The sequence below is a fragment of the Mustela nivalis genome (assembly GCF_964662115.1).
Source record: "Mustela nivalis genome assembly, chromosome: 11".
NCBI lineage: Eukaryota > Metazoa > Chordata > Mammalia > Carnivora > Mustelidae > Mustela > Mustela nivalis.
In genome coordinates, this window is record NC_139030.1 from 18,268,746 (window position 1) to 18,290,442 (window position 21,697).

Genomic DNA, 21,697 nt, shown 5'->3' on the forward strand with positions numbered 1-21,697 from the left:
ATCTGTGTGATTTGAAGAAAATTTATCATTTCACCAATGCTGCTTTGCCATTTTAAACTTCTGCTAGGTTTTCTCAAAGGAGATGAGAGGCCTCCACTTTTATGAAAAGTCTCATCTAGAAATATTGCTGATACTGTGGAAATAAGTAACTCTTAAATCAATAGAAAATTGTCCTCTGTATTCATCAGGAGGAACAAGGCACTCAGGAGAGCCAGCCCCTGGGAGAGGTTAAAGTTGACGAAGGTCTGAGATGCGAAAAAATGCAGAAGGGGAGCAGAAGAGCTCGTGCTGCTGATTGTCCAAAGGTCAATAGACAGGTTTTCTCATCTTGTTATGTTTTACTTCTGCTAAAGATGTAGAGAAAATGTTCTTCTAACGTATGCAACAGACACAGAGGCAGAAGGGAATGCGTGGGTAGAACATTTAAGGGCGTATTATCCTCTTCAACACACACTTCTAGGCCAGGTGCCTACAGCTTCCAAATGGGCAGCAGAAAATGAACCCTAGGCTTCCATAAAGTCTCTGAGAGCCGATAATGTGAACAGCAACCAGTGAACGCGTTAAGCAGTAAAACCATCTCCATTTACGTCTCCTTGAAGTTCAGCATGCAGCCGACTGCACTTAGGCATAGCAATCAACTGTGATAGGAGAAATCCCAGTTACAGAAAGCAAAGAAATAGCTTCGAGGCAGCAGATAACTGTGTAGAGAGAGAAGGTCAAAACAGGTGCAGAGAAATCCTGGAGTCGTAGAGGGGGAAACTTGCTCTCCATTTGGGTGATTTTTAACGATCCTGGTCTATTATGGGCAACAAAGCTAATTTGTTTCAGCAGTGCATGGTGTAAATACACACACACACACACACACACACAGGGAACATTTCAAGGCTGCAGAGAAATATTAATTGATTTTTGATGATGCTTTGGGTGTGATACCATTCTCTAAGAGTAGATAGTTTATAACTTATGTCTTCTAGGTGGTGCATCTACTAATTTAAAGCTTCAAACATACTATAGCAGAAAGCTGTCATATGATAAATATGTACAATATCATAGCTAGTAGCACTATAAAATTAGTGCTAATTTCATCTGGCTTGATTCATGCCTTTGCGTGATAAGATGCCATTAACAAATATGAAGGCCAACTGTCCTGAATTTGGACAAAAGTTCCCTTTATTTACAAATAAGCTATAAATGTAGGTTTTTTGGTTCTTATATGTACCTAAGTCTTCTCTATCTGGGGTCTACATTTTTTGAGGACACACACTGTATTCTGTCTTAACTTACACACAATAAAAATGCTTGTCTGAAAAGAACAGCAGCTTTCGGCAATAATCTACACATTGACTGGACTGTTTCCAAAGGAACCAACTCAAATACAGGTGCACATCATGCATGATTTCCATTAAATAAGTAGTCTGTATTGCTTATTTCTTCACAAAACTGGTTCTTCTTAATCATTTTTTAAAAGATTTTATTTATTTATTTTGACAGAGATCACAAGCAGGCAGAGAGGCAGGCAGAGAGAGAGATGAGGAAGCAGGCTCCCTGCTGAGCAGAGAGCCCGATGTGGGGCTCAATCCCAGGACCCTGGGATCACGGACCGAGCCGAAGGCAGAGGCCTTAACCCACTGACCCACCCACGGTCCCCCATTTTTTTTAAATATTTTATTTATTTGTTTGACAGAGAGAGAGAGGAAGACTGCACAAGCAGGAGGGAGCAGCAGGCAGAGGGAGAATCAGGCTCCCTGATGAGCAAGAAGCCCGAAGTGGAACTTGATCCTAGGACTCTGAGATCATGACCTGAGCTGATGGAGGAAGCTTAACCAACTGAGACCCCCAGATGCCCCTTTTCTTAATCATTGTTATTCTACCTCAATACAGCCCACCTGGTTGGAGAGAGTGTTCCTGAACTACTTGTCTAGGTGAATCTAACTGATACACAAACAACCTCATTCACTCAAAGTAATGACATTGGGGGTGCCAACACTCATCTTTACATAGAACGGAAGGCAGTGACATAGCCACACTCACATCATTAACCTTGGCTGGTTAGACATGCATAGTTCAAATGAACAGTTAAAGGGAGCGGAGAGACAGATAGAAGGGTGGAGCAAAAAGCTATTCCCACATAAACTATACCCAGCCATGGATACCACTCAGACAACAGGTTAAAATATCATTATGACACCTGGAAAGCAACTTTGATTTGTATCAACAAATATCAAGACAAAGAAACCCTACTGACACTTTTGCTTGCCTCCCAGTACCACCCTACTGAAATGCTCCTTCGTGTATGGGGAAGGCTTCATTTGAAAGTATCTTTTCTCTTCACTGTAGTTAGATGGGAGGTTCTAAATGGTCTGAATTGGGCTTGTTATGGCTGCCTGAATCACCCTCAGTGCAGGCAATTTCTGATTTATGAGCTTAGAGCTGATGATGTAATCTCTGGTCACATCTCTCTCTCTCTTTTGCCCACATTTTGAACCACTGCTGATCATTACACCCTAATCAGAGGTTAAGAGGGAAAGAGAGATTATAAATGAAGGGTTGGTGGTAACATAAAAGAGAACTACTCACTCAAACATTTTTATAGATTTTTATCACCTAAGTGACCCCCTTACTCATCACCACAGATAATCACAATGTTCAAGTTTGCCCAATGCCTTTAAGCCACCAAGCGTGTCACGTCACTGAAACTGCATAAAATCAAGCCTTGGACTAATTTCCCTTGCAGCACTCATTCTGACACCTGAACTCTACTTTGCACATACACCTAATTGTTCCCATTTCTAACTTTGTTATCCACTTTCCCCTCCAAATATTACCTCTTCCCTGGACCTGAGACTTCAGAATCTCCTTTACTCCCATTTAGATGCCTGCATGGCAATACCACCATCAAGTACACGAGGAAAATAGTTCTTACAGCTCTGTCTATGCCTCAGTGCTCCAGGTTCATCAGACCAACACTGTGACATTCAGAAATCCCTTAACTTTGTAGATGTACGTGACCTTGTAGAAGTACCATTACCTATGAATTAATGCTACTTTATGCCATTTTGGACGATTGCCATTGATATCATTCAAGGCCATCTCTGAAGGGGTCAATGGATGTGTTCTAGAATGAGTTTGTTACCAGAGACAACGTTTCTCTCTCTGAGGAGTAGTAGCCTTTATCTAGGAGATAACAATTACATAGGCTCTTGTGCATTCCTTTTAATCTCCTCTGCCAGGAATCTTAGAACTAAGTCACATGCTCACTCTCAGAAAACACGACAGGCCATGTAAGTATGATTACTTGCCATCCTACCCTTTCGTGGCTTTTGTTTTCTATTTTTCATTTTATTAGTTGTGTTGTGAAGCTACCTTTTATTGCAATCCACTTCACGTCCTTTGAAAACGTGGGCTACTAGCATTAGTTTTCAAAGTAAACTCACTCCATAAACAATACTCAAAGCAACCCTACATGTCAGGGAGCATCATGTACAAAATGAATTTGTTGACCCAGGGAAAAGGAGAAAATTATGAAGGTAAACGTTTTAAATTCAGTCCAATTATTTGGAATATGGAAATTACTTATGTGAGCATTTAGAGGTGGACCATGTCCAAGGGTGATGAGCTATATACATGTTCTATAATTAGAAGAATTCTATAAAGACTTATAGTAACAGGATTGTTTAAATAAACAGAACTAGAAGTATCTCACAAACCAAAGTTTAAAATGCAAAAGGCCATCAAAAATGGTGTAGTGGGCCTACTTAAACTATTGTGTAATTATCTCCTTTTAAAAGTTTTTATTTAAATTCCAGTTAGTTAGCATCCAGGGTAATATTAGTTCCAGGTATACAATATAGTGATTCCACACTTCTATACATCACCCAGGACTCCTCACAACACATGCCCTCCTTAATCCCCGTCATCTATTTCACCCATCCCCCCACCCACCTCCCCTCTGGTAATCATCAGTGTGTTCTCTGTAATTTATTTATTTTATTTTTTAAAAATATTTTACTTATTTATTTGACAGGCAGAGATCACAAGTAGGCAGAGAGGCAGGCAGAGAGGAGGAAGCAGGCTCCCTGCTGAGCAGAGAGCCTGATGCTATGCGGGGCTTGATCCCAGGACCCCGGGACCATGACCTGAGCTGAAGGCAGAGGTTTTAACACACTAAGCCACCCAGGTACCCCTGTTCTCTATAATTTAGAGTCTGTTTCTTGGTTTGCCTCTCTCTTTCTTTTCCCCCCTTTGCTCATTTTTTTAAAAATTTTATTTAGTTAACATACAGTGCGATATTGGTTTTTGGAGTAGAATCCAGAAATTCATCACTTACATACAACACCCAGCGCTCATCACAAAAAGTACCCTCCTTAATACCCATCCCCCATCTAGATCACCCCTCACCCACCTCCCTCTGCCAACCCTCAGTTTGTTCTCTATCATTAAAAGACTCTACTGATTTATTTCCCTCTCTCCCTTTGTGTAATTATCTTATCTGTGATACATGCTTTTTCATCCACCTTTGCTAATTTGCATTAGTTGTCTGGCTATAACTGGATTTGAACTCTTCAGTTCCAGCGAAGCTTTACATAAGCAAACTGATGATAGTAGGGGGAAATGCAGTATATAAAACCAACCACTATTTGTTCTACATAGAATTATCTTCTCATTCAGTCTAGGATGCCTTGACTCTTGTGCAACACAACTCTGTATGGGTGTCATTGATTTACAGCAGATGACCTGGCATCATATGAAAATAATTTACTGTGCCATGTGTCTCACACCCAGTAAATCAATAGCTTGAATACAGAGACATCTCAATTAGATAACACAAGGGTAGGGCGATCTACCTCCTCCTTTCCTATAGTCTTAAAATGGCAAGTATGACAAAGCAGAGCTTGTTTTAGAGCTGCTTCAAAAGTATGTGTGGGGAGGGGTCTATTATTCCAAGTTGGGAGACGTAAAGTGAGAGTTACCATCAAACCAAATGAAAAACCGAGTACAAGGTTGTATAAATAATAGCCTGAGAAGGGTGGGACCTGCATTTGTTTGAAGTATTGATTGGTGCATTTCTATAGCACCTGTGTATTACGGGCTCAGAGAGTGGAACAGGGCGTTAAATTATGAGTCTGAACACAGGGGATCATCCATCCTTTCTACCCTGTTCCTCCAAGAAGCCTCCAAACCAAAGTCACATGCACTGATGGTATTAGTCACAAAGAGATAAGACATCTGGAGGCTCAATTTCAGTTTCTCTGTGTGACACATCCAGAACTTAAGCTATCATTATAAAAGGTTCACAATGAGGAAGCCATATTATCCATCATTGATTATATCCAAATCCCAATGGTAAATTAAAGTCAAGATCCACATAGATTGCTCAGAAAAAAATTTAGGGCAACGTCTCAAACTTGATTCAGCCTGAGGCAACCTCATGAGAAAGAAAAAAACAAAAACCCCCAAAATTAATTTCCTGATTTGGGAAATGGTGAAGTGAAATACAGAAATGAAAGTAAATTGTCCTTGGCGCGCCTGGGTGGCTCAATCATTAAGCATCTGCTTTCGGCTCAGGTCATGATCCCAGGATCCTGGGTTCAAGCCCCACATTGGGCTCCCTGCTTGTAGGAAGCCTGCTTCTCCCTCTCCTACTCTCCCTGCTTGTGCTCCCTCTCTCGCTATGTCTCTGTCAAAATAAATAAAATCTTAGAAAGAAAGAAAGAAAGAAAGAAAGAAAGAAAGAAAGAAAGAAAGAAAGAAAGAAAGAAAGAAAGGAAGGAAGAAAATTGTCCTTCACAGAATTCTCATATCTGGTCCCAGGACTGGAATAGCACAGATAGGTTAAATAAATAGGTTATATTTAAATAATAGTTTGAACCTTTACCTGGCCCCACAGTAACTGTAACTGGAAGCTGAAAGATTCTGACTGTGTGGGAATTAAATCTAAGAGCTACTTTTCAGAATGCTAATTTCAAATTCAAGTTAAGTCTTTTTAAAGGAAAAACTCATTGATTTTGATTTTTTTTTTAAACTATCGGTAAAGGTTTCCTTTAAGTACTGAGTAAGAGCTTACTGAATGATTAGATTCACATCCTCTGTTTTCCTTAAAACAGAATTATGATGACTGGTAAAATTTCATCCTCCCGACTGGTAAAATTTCATCCTCCCGGCTGGCCTTTCAAGGGACATTCTTATAAACCACACAGCCACCACATCTTCCTGGAAAAACCCCTTGGAAACCCATCAAGGAAGAAAAGATAACCAGATCCAATAAAGCCAAGACTCCACTAGGAGCAAAGAGCAAGTTTTCAACAAACTGGCCCAGATGCCTTATGATGGCGTGGCCAGAGGAGAAGGTCTAAGCTGTAGGTAAATTAGCTCCTCAAATTCAACAGATGCTTTCACAATGGAAATTCAACCTGGGGGCTTTGGGTGCAGGAAGGGATGCCCCTCCTGAATCAAGCAGCTCAGTTCAGAACCATACCTGGAGAACTGCTGCTGGAGGCCACGCATCTGAATTCTGTTGCGCTCAGACTCCAGTGTCACCTCCTGCAACCGCTTCTCACTCTGAAGACGTAAGTGTCTCTCCTCTTCCAATTCATGCATCAGCTTCTCATGCTATAAAAGGCACAAAGGGAATGACTTTTAAGGAGGTGTTTCTTAATTACTACGAGAAAAAAATAATTAGTAATAGCTGTCAGTTACTAAGTGCAAACTTGGACTTTATATATAAATTAATTCCATCCTCATTACAACCCCATGAAGTAGCTTCTATTATTAACCTCTCATTACAGACAAGAAAACTAAGGATCAGAGGCATCTAAGTAATTTGTCATAAAAACCAGAAGGTAACAGTTTTCAATCCTGGATGTGTCTCTATTGCTTGAATAATTTTCACTAAACCAGGCGGCTTCTTGTGCAGATATGAAGATCTATGACCCAGTAATACTACCAAATGTATTAGAACTCAAGCAATGATGAGTAAGATCATTAGTGCCTATTCAGAATCGTTTCATCTCTTCAATCGCTTGTCTATGCTTTTAAAGGAACGTAAGTGATTTTTGTACAAGGACCTGTAATTTCAACTTCATTAGGCCATGGAGCTGATGAGAATAAGGTTAAATGTTTTGTTTTTATTTATCCAGTTAGGTTTTCACAGATAAAAACAGGCTAAGCCACCCACTTTATTTATTATGGCAGAAAATCAGCTCATTGACAAATGAGAATCAGTGTAGAAAGAAGGGCTGGAAGACTTGGAATAGATGGTTCAGCAAAAACTCATTCCTGGAACCGCTCAGAAGCACGCAGACTCGAATCCCCCTGACAATACTGACTCTCCCATGCTAATGTCGTTTTGTTGTTTTGTTGCTTCTGCTACTTCTTCTTTTGGCATGTCATGCTATTACGGTTATGGTTGCTACTAATGTGAGCACTTTGCATGCGGAATGGATGTTCTGTGATGAAAACCAAAGAACAACTCAGTACTGACTAGGAGGGACCCACATTCTTAAATGGGAGAAAGGGAAGCCAAGACTGCATGCTGACTCTGAACCATGGATTACCCCGGGAGGAAATGCTATCCACCGCATGGGGCACATTCACCACAAGTGATAGGAGAGATGGACTGTCTCCACCTCTAACACAAGGGGGAAAAGCTCTCCTGAGGATTATGAAGGAAACAGATCATAATTTGGAAATAAATCAAGATCCTCTAAAAATACTTATGTATTCCCCTGCCTGTGCGCCCTTGACCATGCTCTTCCTCCTGCTTAACAAGCTCTCTGAGATCTACTTAAAGTCTGGAGATGCTGCCAGGTTTGGCTTTGAGCCATCTCTCTAGAACTTCTCCACCTCATTTCATTGTTCTCTCCCTTCCTTGTGTCCATAGCACCTATGCTCTTTACAACCCTATACACTCTTACTTTCTTCTATCATTATTTTTTGTGTGCATGTATTACGATTCTTCACCTACATAAACATCTGTTTGAGATCAGGACTATGTCTTATGTGTATATGTATTTTCTGCATTTAACATACTAGAAGTATATTTGCTTATTGATTCTGGAGCTAGCCTTTAGCTAAGTCAGGCCTGTAGCTTCTGTCCCAAACTCTTTGGTGGTCCATTTTTCACCCCTACACAGTCAGTTGCCTCTATCAGATTCAGAAAAAGAAAAATCAAAATCAAATCTTTATTCTGTCATGTTCCAGCAGCTCTGGAAGAGAAGAAAAACATGATTTTGAAGGAGAAACATGCTAACCAAAGCCAAACCTTTGTAGAAATAGAATGGCAAATTTCATAGCACATATATTTTATTATTTGTTTTATTACTTATTATATTTTTATTTTATTATTTAGATTTTATTACATATATTTAACCACAATAAAAAGACAAAAATAAAATTTACTGCATTATTACACATAACCAAGAGTCATCTCTGTATAAACTGAGTGGACTAGAAGGAACATGGGTAAGTCACCTTTATTATAAATTTGGAAGACTGCTTTGATTCCCAAAACAAGCGAAACAAATGGTGTCTGTTAAATAGTTAAAAAGCACAGCATATGAAAAAGGTGAAGTTTTGCAGGGAAGATAGAATCCATTTTTTCTTCACAAATGAAGAATGTCACATAGATTTGCTCCCTGTCATATTGAAGAATTCCCCAAAATCTAATAAGGGAAGATATTTTCCATGTGAATAAACTTTTCTGTTCAATTTTTAAATGCCTTTTCAAATACAAGTAAAATGATACCCTTACATTATAGAGAAAGTTCCAGGGAATTCAAAGACTAATGAGGCAAAAGTTGTTTACTGAAATATATTCCCTTTAAATGGTGTGTACTTCAATTAAACTATCAAAGCTTGACAATAAGCCGTATCTACTTTCCAAATGTAGGGAAATTTTTTTTTTTACTCAAATTATAAAACATGGATAGAAGTTAAAAAAGAAGTAAAAAAAGCAAAAAAAAAAAAAGTAAAAAACATGAACAGATTTTTTTTTTTTTTTGGTAATAGCTGTCTGTAATTTTTTATTTTTTCCTCTACAGGTTTGCTCTGTATCTTTCACAGCACGGAGAGTGAAAGGGAGTGAGAGGTGCAGAAGAGTTGAGTCTTGTTTATACGGTGCTGCCGGGTACTGAAGAGCAGTAAGTAAAAAACAATGTCACAGAAATCTGGGTTGTAGACCTGACGAGGCCAAATTTCTGTGACAGCTCCTTCCACTGAATCCCTGGGCTGGGATGGCTTTAAGAAGCCATCTTAAGAAAGCTCTGAGAGTATTTTTCTAAACTCAGTGGGGACCACATTTGTATTTCTCTCAGTTTCCTTTAGCAAGTTCACCTTTTCCCCTTTTCCTCCTTGGCTTCTCCTACCATTGTACACAAACTGCTACACCAGGAACAGAAACACTGCCCCTCCCCCGGGGTTGAGTCTATAAGACATGAGGCACGTGTTCACAAGACACTTCACCAGGCATAAAGCACCCCCTCCTTTCAGAGTCATGGGCTTCACTCTCATCCAAAAGGAGGGTTTGCACAGTTTTCTCAACAAAAGCTGGCTCTGAGTGGGTGAACTTCTAACCCTTTGTTCTTCTTTAGTTGATAGCTCTACCTCTGAAATAAGTTTTTTTGTGAAAAATCTTGAGTTGGAAAGCACTTTACTGTTTATGGAATGTTTCACCTTTATCGCTTCATCTAGCCCTCAGGACAATGTGGCAACATTGGTTGTTACCAACTTCATTTAAAGATACGATAAAATGGTATAAAGAGACGGAAAGTGCTTGCTCAGGGTTTCAATGTTAGAAATGACATCTCTGGGACCAAAAACAAATTTTTCTGACCCCAACTCCCACTGCCCACCTCCACCTTTTTTTCTTCTTAGGATACTCAGTTCCGCTCTAACATTTATTTTGTAATCTTTCCATCCTTTATTTATTTTTATATTTGACATATAACATATTAGTTTCAGGTGTACAACATAATGGTTCAATATTTATATACACAAACTCAATATTTATATACACAAATGCAAACATAAACTCTACAAGAAGCCTAGTTATCATCTATCATAATACATAATTACAAAGTGTTTTTTTATTCTCTTGTGATGAGACAATCTAAGATTTACTCACTTAGCAACTTTCAAATATGCAATACAGTATTATTAACTACAGTCACCGGGCTGTACATTATACCGTCGTGACTTATTTCATGAGTATAAGTCTGTACTTTTTGACCCCCTTCGTCCCTTTTCCCACCCTCCACTGCTTCTCAACCTCTGACAACCACCAATCTGTTCTCTGGATCTCTGTTTGGTTTTTGTTGTTGCTGTTGTTTGGTTGGTTTTTCCATTCTATATATAAGTGAGAGCAGACGACATTTGTCTTCTTTCTGTGCCTGACTTATTTTACTTAGCTTAGTGCCCTCAAGAACTAATCATGTTGTTGCAAATGGCAAGAATCCCTTCTTTTATGTGGCTGAGTAGTAGTTTATTGTATGTGTTTGTTATGTGTGTGTACCTACACATCTTCTTCATCCACCTATCTTGGACACTTAGGTTGCTTCCATATCTTGGCTATTGTAAATAATGCTGCAATAAACACGGGTGCCTATATTTTTTTTTTTTGAAGTAATGTTTTCATTTTCTTCAGATAAGTACCCAGAAAATGGATTGCTGGATCATAAGATACTTCTATTTTTACTTTTTTGGGGGCCTTCCATACAGTTTTACATAGTGGCTACACAATTCACATCCATACCAACTATGCATAAGGGTTCCCTTTTCTTGATAATCTTACCAACACTTGTTATTTCTTTCTTTGTTTCTTTCTTCTTTTCTTTTTCTTTTTTTTTTTTTTTTTTTTGATTCATTCTAACAGATATGAGGTGACACTTTTTGGTGGTTTTGATGATTTCCCTGATGATTGGTCATATTGAACATATTTTAACGCATCTGTTGGCCACATGAATGTTTCCTTTAGAAAATGTCTATTCAGACCTTCTGCCAATTATTAAATCAAATTGCTTTGTTTTTTGTTTTTGTTTATTGTATTGTAGTTCTGTCTGTATTTTGAATATTAACCCCTGATTGGATATATGATTTGTAGATTCCTTAATCATATGTCTAGTCAAAATGCATTGCTCTCACATTCAATGCATTGTCTTTTCATTTTCTTGATGATTTCCTTTGTTATGCAGAAGCTGATTTCAGTTTGATCTCACTTGTTTACTTTTGTTTTTGGAGTCAGATCCAAAATATTATCACCAAGACCAATGTCAAGTTTCTTACTGCCCAGTTTTCTTTCCAGGGGTTTTATGGTTTCAAGTCTTACATTCAAGTTTTTAATTCATTTTGAGTTAATTTTTGTATATGGTGTAAGATAGTAGATAGTAGTAGTTTCATTCTTTTGCATGTGTCTGTACGGTGTTCCCAACGCCATTTATTAAAGAGACTGTCCTTTCCATGCTGTGTGTTCTTGCCTCCTTTGTCATAAATTAATTGACTATATTAATAGTGGGTTTATTTCTGGGTCTCTCTTCTGTTTCACTGATTTTTGTGTTTGTTTTTTATGCCAATAAAGTACTGTTTTGACATGACAGCTTTGTAATATAGTTTGAATTAGGGAGTATGATGGCTCCATCTTTGTTGTTCTTTCTCAAGATTGTTTCAGCTTCTAGAGATTTTTGTGATCCCATACACATTTTAGGATTTTTTTCTATTTCTGTGAAAAATGTCAGGGGAATTTTGATAGGAATTGCACTGAATTTATGTAATGCTTTGGGTAGTATGGACACTTTAACAGTATTAATTCTTCCAATCTATTAGCATGGAATCTCTATCTACTTATTTGTGTCTTCTTCAATTTCTTTCATTAATGTCTTGCAGTTTTTGATATCCAGGTCTTCTACCTCCTTAGTTAAATTTGTTCCTAAGTATCTTATTCTTTGTGAAGCAAGATCATGAATTCTTTTGGGCCTGAATCCAGCTTCCTTGCCTGGTTCCTTTTTCTCTTTCCAGTCTTTACCAGCTAACATTTCCCAGCATTCTGGTCCCAGTTTTATTCTTTTCTAACCCTATGCATACCCCTCCCTTGGGCACATCATCAGACTGGGGACTTAAGCCCTCAGAGCACTTCATTTTTTTTTTTTTTTAACAGATTTTATTTATTTATTTGAGAGAGAGTATGAGAGAGAGAGGGAGGGAGCACATAAGCAGGGGGGTGGGAAGGGGCAGAGGGAGAGGGAGAAGCAGCCTCCTCATTGAACAGGGAGCCCAAGCTGAAGGCAGACGCTTAACCAACTGAGCCACCCAGGTGCCCCCTGAGAGCAGTTCAATAGGCCTTTAGGAGTGTGGCAGACCAGAAACTTGTCCCTTAGACCAAAGCTCCCGGACATGCAAAATACCTACTCACAGAGTGAGGGGGTGTTTCCAGTCTACTATCTGTATGTACACTGCCCTGGAGATGGCAGTCTGTTAAGAACTGTCTTTCCAATAGTTCCTTATGGTATCCAGGAATCCAAGCCACTTTGGCCTCAAGATCCATGAGCTCAGTGGATCGCCTGTTGGTAGTCACAAAAACTGGAGTATTAAATGTAAACAAGCCAGGGCACCAGACAAATGTAAAATCTCCCTTCTAGAAAATAATGTCAGTGAAGCCTGGCAGAAAGAGGGCATGAAGATGATACCTTCTGAAGGAAAAAAATAAAAACATGATAGCCCAGGTTTTAGTGAGTCAGAGACAGAGCACAAGGATGGATGGAGTCTTCCAGCACCTCCATCCCTGCAGAGAATGCCAAAACGCACCTCTCCCTCCAAAGGATGCCTAAGATGAGCAAACGAATCTTCTTCACATATACTCTGTGTGCTTTTCCAAACTGCTACTTCTGAGCTGGGCCCTGGAGCAAGTCTGCACTTGAGCCTTTTAAGAGCTGTTTCCCATTTCACCTCAGCCCTTTGGGCTTCATGGACACAAGCCCTGGGAATCTTCAAAGCAGATGTCTTGGCGGCTCGTCTCTCAAATATTCGTCTTAAGAGTGACTGATATAATCTATAGACCCTTTCCTCCTCAAAAAGCTCTGGGTTTTTGAATTCCCTCCTGACTGTGGGTTGCTGAGCTGGCAGTGAGTCTGTGGTGAGACCACATCTCACCTTCTCCAACCCTCCTGAGTGCAGGCCTATTCTCTCCTGATGGCAGAGAGAGGTGCCGTGAGTTTTCAGAGAGAAGCCTTCCATATGTAGTTGCAGATTTAGTGTGTCTGTTGGAGGAAATGAGTTTAGGATCTTCCTGCATCTCCATGTGGACTAGCCTCCTAACACTTTAAGTGCATAGATTTGCTTTAGGGCAATGGCTGTGTCAGGGACCAATGTGAGCATAACCTAAATCTCACACTCGCTTATGCCTGATTTCATTCATGAGGAACATGAAGTGAACACAGAAAACTGCACCCAGCTGGACCTAGCACAGAAATACACAAATCACACTCATTTAAGATGGATGGGCCAATGCTTTCAGTTACTGTGCCTCTTAAGAGCCACTCCACCTATATCTGGTGACACAATTTGCCCTCTAATTTCAGGCAGCCTTCCTTCTGCCACTTGGCAGTAACTCACAAGCCGCAGCCCTTCCAATGACCCCCTCCACAAGCCAGCTGCCTGTCTTTCTCAAGGAGAAGTGCCATATGTATTATATTATTCGTGTATTTCTTAACCACTTAACACAACTAAAACTTAGTTGACATTTTTATTAGGTTCCTGGATTTTTTTTTTAAACAAGCCCTGTGCAATGATTTTTAGGAATACAGAGGTTACATTATAGTGGAGCTGACTATACACCACAATAGAGATAAAGAAATCTGAATGAGTTAAGTTTCCAAGTTCTTTTCCTGTTTGGGCACAAGAAATGAGTTGGGCCCTTGACAAAGAATCAAACACAGAAACCAAAAAAGAAAGGTGTATTACGTCCAAGTCTTTGTTCTATCCAATGATCTTGCCTCTATGTCAGAGCCTTAACACAGACCTTAAACTTCCTTAGACTTAATTACTATCCTCTGATTAAACCTCTGGGGAAGGAAACTCCAAATTTCTCTGGGTAATCCATTTCTTTCATTGTCTTAAACATCTTTCCTGATAATTTTCTAAGACTTGTTTAAATTGTTTTAAGTATCAAAAAGCAATTTTTATCTGCATGTTCCCAGGAAATGGAGAAAAACCCACAAATTCCTATAAATATGAAAAAGAGTTGGAAAAAGAGCTATGTACATATCCACATGGATTTATTCATTCCACTCAGACCACAAATATTTACTGAGGAGCTACTATGTGCCACACACTGGACCAAAGCAGGAGACCAGCAAGGAGTCAAATAGACTTGGTTTATGACAGTAGCTGAGTAACACACAGTGAAGAGGGCAGGTGCTAATTGAATTATCACACAGATAAATGTATCAGTGAATAATTAAGGGTCTGCTGAAAGCTGATAGCAAAAGAAACTAATTTTGTTTGGTCCTTTAAGTGAAGGCTTCTCTGAGAAATTAACATTTAGAATAAGACCTCTGAGATGACACTAGGTGGAGTGATTAGCAAACGGAAAGGTCTTGAGTCACACACAGGAAGACACAGGAGCAGCGAGGGTGCCTGGAGGCTAGGGGATGCTTGGAACAAGGGGATGCGAGTGGCGTGTGATACAAGTAGAAAGAACAAAGCACAGACCCGGGGAGCATGAAGGTCTATTAAGGATGTACAATTACATCTTAAGTAAGACAGTAACTCATCGCAAAGGTTTCATTAAGTGATTGATAGGATCTGGTTAAGATTTTGCAAAGATCATTGTCCACTATGTGGAAAAAGAAGTGAATTAAGTCTAAATAACAGAATGGAAAATATTTAAATAGAGAATTGTGAATGCTACCAGCTTCTGGTTTAGATTGCATTTGCTACTCAAGAGGTTTTGGACAAGCCACTTAAAACCTAACTGTTTTAAGCTAGCTTCCTCTGTATATCAGGGAGAGTAAAACTGCCCAAGCCAATTTTATAGGATCACTGTGAGGAATGAGCAAAATAATGTATGGTAAAGCACTACAAAAACTTGAAAGTCCCAAATAAAAATGAGACATGGATAACTAGAATCACATAACTTATATCATCTAATGTAGTTTAGTTACTTTTGATAAATTCTACAAAATATTTAGTTTTTAATAATCCTCACATATTAAATAAACATTGTAGTTAGATTTCTTTTAAAAAGCTGAAAAATGTATGTTTGAGTAGATCAAACTTTAATTCATTTTAATGTAAGAACTGAAAGATTAATCAAATATATCATCTGGAGTGCAGATAACACTATATCAGACATCTCCCCAAAACATTATTTTTTAATCCTACCACCTACTCTGATTTTAAACAGATGGCTTGATCTGTAGGGTACCAAAACCTCAGGGGTTAAAACTAAGATATTAACACTGGATTTCAAATACAGAATGTCAATAAATACTTCTATCCTAGATCTAAGTAGGTTTGATGCTTCTAACTACATTAGTATATGACAGGCAAGGTCAGTTACATAAATTTCAAGGAATTTGGAAAAGAAAAAAGAATTTTGTTTACACGGTGTGGAAGCTCCAGTGCCACCATGCATGGTCATGTGTCAAGTGAAACATCTGCTCTAACAAGAGACGTGCCTCCCACATATGCTCTAAGCATCTGTGAAAGTCCTGCTGAGTAAGTGACATCGGGCACCAACTCATCCAGAGGTAATTCTACATTGACTTAATGTTGAGGAGATACGGGATAATATACAGAAAAGTATTCACTATACGTGTCCCTTTCAAAAGATTTCCCAAAACGTGTCCAAGTTATAACACTCTTGTTAAATATTTTACGATCAAAGAACCATGGGAAAAACACTAATACTCTTAGGCAATACAAGGATCTACTCAGAAATGAACAGAGGCCAGTAGACAAGGTCATAGGGACTTAATGATATTTTTAGATATTGATGAAAAAATATATATGAACTCATTCAAGAAATGTGGAATCTGGCAAACAAGCCACAATGGAGGTTTTGAACTTGACTATTCGAAAAGACAAGTACATTTGATTTAGTGATACAAACATAAAGCATGGCAGTAAGACTCAATTAAGAACTTCAGGATGTGCTTAGATTTGCTTACTAATTGGTGTCCAGACACCCACAGCTATAGCCATGCGTTCACCAATCAACATCTAATGTATATGGAAACATTTTAAGATTATACAGAGACCCAGAATAACCATTCTAATTCTCTTGCTACCTATTGGGAATCTAAAACTGGCAAGTGATTTTTTTTTCTTCTTCTTCAGAGGTCCATAATCCAAACATGCATCAGCAACAAAATTAAACTGTTATGTTTTCATGAAAACTAGTTTTTAATGGAAAAATTATATTAACCAATTGATGTCAAACTAATATCAAAAGGGATCTAAATTAAGCTATAGTTATTTATCTAATTGTAGCCTCGTTTTTTACTTTTTACAATTGCAATTTATTTTCCCCATAAGGTTCCCTGAATTCAATATCCCCATTAGTTATGAAAGATTCAGTTATCCCAGAAGCAGAAAAACAGATAAGGAACCTAAGAATTGATTTTTTTTAAAGCCCACACTGTTGGTTGTAACAGAAGAATCAGAATCCGATTTTGAGATGCTAGAATAGAAGCAGCCCAATATACATCCGCAGTGCTGATAACATCGCCCAAGAGAGACAAAGCTTTTATTCTAACAACAACAAAAAAAAGATAGAGAGTTTGGTTTAAAAAAAAAAAATGTGAGAGGAGGGAAAAAATGGTGAGAGAAATAAAAGAGAGGGTGGGGGGAGAAGGGGAAGAAATTTCAAGGGTAAAGAAGACAGATGGGCACTTAGGAAGATCTTTAAAATGTCCTCAATGCTACATGGGAGCTCTAAAAAAAAAAAGTGCCACAGGTGAATCACTCCATAAGATTAAATTTTCTTAGGCAAAAATTATGTATATGCATATGCTTATTACTTAGGAAAAGGATACAGATGTGAAATTTATGGGAGGAGTGTTTTTAGGGTGGGTTGTGTAGAAGAGCACAATAAAATGAAGGCTTGGCATGTCAAGATTGATATAGATCATAATGGCGTGTTGGAACAAATTGTAAGAAATTATGGTATCCTGTATACAAAGAGAAAATAAAGTTGTCCTTTGCTTGTAGTCAATGATCTTTATATTTATCAAGTAGAGCTACAAGTGAAGAAGAAAACAGTAATGCTGCATTCACAATATAAAGCAATGTAGTTTTGATTTTATTATCATACATAATAAGAAGTTATATATTGATTCATTTTCCATGTTTTTCATCACTTTAAGTGTCTTGATTTTCACCATCATGATTCCTGTGATGGAATAAGCACAGGGTTTTGGTTCTTTTATTAACTGGCTATGCATCTTTGGGAAATACAATTATCCTCTTTGGGCCTCCTTTTAAAATGCTATGGTCCCTTGCAACTCTCACATTTTATCTACCCGTGAAATTAGCCATAAGCACAGTGATGGGGTTTAGGACACCTTACTCCAAAATATGGCAACCTCCGTATTGAATACTTTCAGCTAAAGGAGTCTGAGAAAACGTGAGAAGCAGAAATGTTTCTCTGACCTCTCCTTTCCCTGCAACAGGTCATTAAACCCTCATGTGAGAAGTGCCCTTCCTACGACACAGGAGAAAAAAAGGCATTCTTATCACCAGAGATGGGGAATTGGGGACCAAGAAATCTATTAAAAAAAAAAAAAAAAACTGGGGCGCCTGGGTGGCTCAGTGGGTTAGGCCGCTGCCTTCGGCTCAGGTCATGATCTCAGGGTCCTGGGATCGAGTCCCGCATCGGGCTCTCTGCTCAGCAGGGAGCCTGCTTCCTTCTCTCTCTCTCTGCCTGCCTCTCAGTGTACTTGTAATTTCTCTCTGTCAAATAAATAAATAAAATCTTTTTTTTTTAAAGATTTTATTTATTTATTTGACAGAGAGAAATCACAAGTAGGCAGAGAGGCAGGCAGAGAGAGAGAAAGAGGAGGAAGCAGGCTCCCTGCTGAGCAGAGAGCCCGATGCGGGACTCGATCCCAGGACCCTGAGATCATGACCTGAGCCGAAGGCAGCGGCTTAACCACTGAACCACCCAGGCGCCCATAAATAAAATCTTTAAAAAAAAAAAAAAAAACTTAGAAAACTCATTCTTACCTCCCTAATGATGTCACCTAATATCAACCCCTCCTTCTAGTCAATTCTGCACAAATTTATTATTTCTTTAGCTAAAAGATGTAAAAGCCTAACAAATAGCATGGAGGACATGGGGAGTTAGAGAGGAGAAGGGAGTTGGGGGAAATTGGAAGGGGAGGTGAACCATGAGAGACTATGGACTCTGAAAAACAATCTGAGGGTTTTGAAGGGGTGGGGGGTGGGAGGTTGGGGTACTAGGTGGTGGGTATTATAAAGGGCACGAATTGCATGGAGCACTGGGTGTGGTGAAAAATAATGAATACTGTTATGCTGAAAATAAAAAATAAATTTAAAAAAAAAAAAAAAAAAAAAGATGTAAAAGCCTCCTGTTCTAGTCACTTCTCCAGGTCTTCATTCTCTTGGGAAGGCTTCCACATACATGTAAAAGCTCAGAAAAAAGTATGCTTCTCTCTTATAATCTGTCTCATTATCAGTTTAATTCTTAGGCCCAGCCAGAGACCCAAAGAGGGTAGAGAAGAATTTTTCCTCCCCAACCGCAGCAAAAAAAAAACATAGTTACTGGGGACTCCTGGGTGGCTCGGTGGGTTAAGCCTCTGCCTTCCTCTCAGGTCATGATTTCAGGGTCCTGGGATCAAGCCCCACATGGAGCTCTCTGCACAGTGGGGAGTCTCCTTCCTCCTCTCTCTCTGCCTGCCTCTCTGCCTACTTGTGCTCTCTCTCTCTCTCTGTTGAATAAATAAATAAAATCTTAAAAAAAAAAAACATAGTTACTAATGGGATGATGGGTAGAAGGAGACGGAACATGTCTGTAACCTGGCGAGGGTATACATTATTGAAGATATTATAATAAGGATCTCATTTGGTAATGATGAAGGAGACTGGCATCCTGGATGGAGACCTAGGTGGGTGAAGCTGTAGATTTAAGAGGCTAAGGGCACGGCTTCTTTGGCTAGTGTAAAACGGGCAAAGAAATTTTAAAAAGAACATCGGGTATTACAGGATGGGGAAGAGAGGTGTTAAAATGCAGACCCCAGAGGTAGTGGATTTAATTTGATTCCCAAACAACTGCAGGTCTCAGTAGATCTTGAACAGAATGACAGAATCTAAATGATGTTTGAGCAAGATAATTTTTCCTCAGGGTAGACTCCGGAAGTGAAGGACTACCGTAACAGGAACAAGCAGAAACTGTTCCTTTTTTATTACTGCCATTCATTAGCAATGGTTCCTTGAGTTGGAAAGAGCCTTTCCACAGAGTTTTCTGGCTCACTGCCTTTCTGACTTCAACAAGCTTCTCAGAAAGCCATTTTCTCCCCAGCCTGTGAGTATCTGATCATTACAGGGACTGACCGAGGAGAGCAAGACATTGAGGAATAAACCAAATGAGTAGTAAGCTTGTTATCCATGGTCAATTGCCTAATTCAGACGCATTCTTTCCCTTACCCCAATCATTTCCTTGAGTTTGTTTGGTCAAAAGGTTCAATTCTCAGCTTTACTTAGAAAACAGCTTCATTTACCCTTACCACTGGGTCCTTTTACAAGAAATCACTGGCTCCTTTTTTTCCCCTGGTCACAAATCTTTCTCCGTTGTCATGTTAATTGATTACAATTAACAGTAGCTATTAATTATTCTATTCCTTTAGGAATTCTTAGAAGTCCGTTTTATTAAGTGCCATCCCACTTGACTGAAATCCTAAGTATTCTTTTCTGTTCTGTGGATACAGTATATTTTACATAAGAAAAGGGAAGGATTTCAGTTCTTTGAGGATTTTTACTTCCAGTTCTCTGCCCTGAACCAATCTTTGGTCTTTAGAATGGCCCTAGATTTATTTATTCCCCAATTTACCCCTACTCTGTTCCTTTTCTATCTGCTCCCCATTGTCCAGTAGAAAAATGTATGATATCTCCAGCAGATATTGTTTCCATTTCAAAATCCAAGTCACTAAATTTCTCATTTTGTTCCTTATTATGGAGGATTCCAAGATCTTGTATTCTCTCTTCCAAACTCTATTCTTGAACTTCAGCTACATTTATTATAAAGATTAGCACTTGTTGTACCTTCTACACTGCCCACCTCATTTAGCCCACACATTGGTGCTCCAAATAGTCAACTTAACTTTTTTTTCCAAATTACATGATGTCATATATTTTACTAAGCACTTCATATGGAATCACCATCATCTGACTCTTCAAAAAGCATGCTTTACTTAAGGCAGGCATTGAGCCCTGCACTTGGTAATGAAACTCTAGAATATTAGCATATCAGTAAGCATTCCAGAAGTGTTCATATACTCTTGTTGAGTTAAAATGAATTCTCTTGACCCCACACTACACCTTTCCCTCAGCCAGCTCTAGGTTTGCAAAATTTTTATCAGTGACAATTTTCAGTCTTTGTTCACTCTGAAGTTTATATGATGACGTTTTCTTTGGTTCAGAAGCCCCACAGACATACGTCACCCTGTCTGTCATTTTTTTCCCCTTATGCTGCCTATGTTTTACCCTCTCCCAACAACCCGCAGAATGTAATCCAAAACTTTATATTCAAATCCCTTATCTGCTTAGTCACTTTCTCTTTAACTAGTAAGTAAAAAAATTTCTTTTCTTAGAGGATTTGCAATGACTTCCTTTAAAAGCATTTATAATTGCATTATTTTAGGATAGCACATTTTACTGTTCTTTTTGTTCATCCTACTAGATTTTACAGAATTGTAGGAGGAAAAAAACCATTCAGAAAAAAACCATTCCTTCTTTTTCCTCTATGACTGGAATCCTTATATTCCTGTCTTTCTTCAGTGAATGGGTGTAATTACATGTATGGGAAATTAAAGTATTTGCTATGATAATTATTCATTCTTCTAAAATAGGAGAATAATTATAATGTCAACAACAGACTGTTCAAGGTACTACTGGAGCTTTCATTTTAAATCTGCTGAAAATGGCTTACAGGACATCCTCCCAGTAATTAATATTAATTTCTCACAAACACTTATTCACTTGGAAAATGCATTAGAATACCTTCCTACATGCCATTTCACTGTGGAAATGTCTCTTCATTTTTATTTTTATTATTTTTTTTTAAACAAAGCCCTGAGAATATCTGGATTGGTTTTTTACATAGCCAGCTTCCATCATTTTATCACACTCGATTATATTAGAAACCTGAAATTTTATAACAACATGATTTTTAGCAGACTGCCTTATCCTTGTTATCAAATGCAAACTTTCACATTCTATCATCCCATTAAAGGTCAACTCTAATATTTAAAAGATCAATGTGGAACTAATCGTTAAGTTTTGGTTCACTGCTTTAGTATTTCATTTCACAGTTACCAAAGTTAGAAGAAATTGAAATTATTACTCATTGAATAATTAGAGCTTTGTTATTTGAGGAGGTAAGGCTAAAAGGAATATCATTTTTATGCAGAAATCATTAAAGGCTTGTAAATAAGTTGAGTGAGTAGAGTTAATCTATAGGAAAGGAAAATGT

At 38.5% G+C, this 21,697-nt stretch overlaps 1 protein-coding gene across 10 annotated transcripts in view; it reads right to left on the reverse strand.

The window, feature by feature from the left end:
- Positions 1-21,697, reverse strand: part of NCKAP5 (NCK associated protein 5) — a 964,712-nt gene that overhangs the window by 440,260 nt on the left and 502,755 nt on the right. For all 10 annotated transcript variants that reach the window (XM_082689272.1, XM_082689269.1, XM_082689270.1 and 7 more), the window contains one exon: positions 6,476-6,609. In XM_082689272.1, coding sequence (XP_082545398.1) covers positions 6,476-6,609 — 134 coding nt within the window. The remainder of the gene's footprint in view (positions 1-6,475; positions 6,610-21,697) is intronic.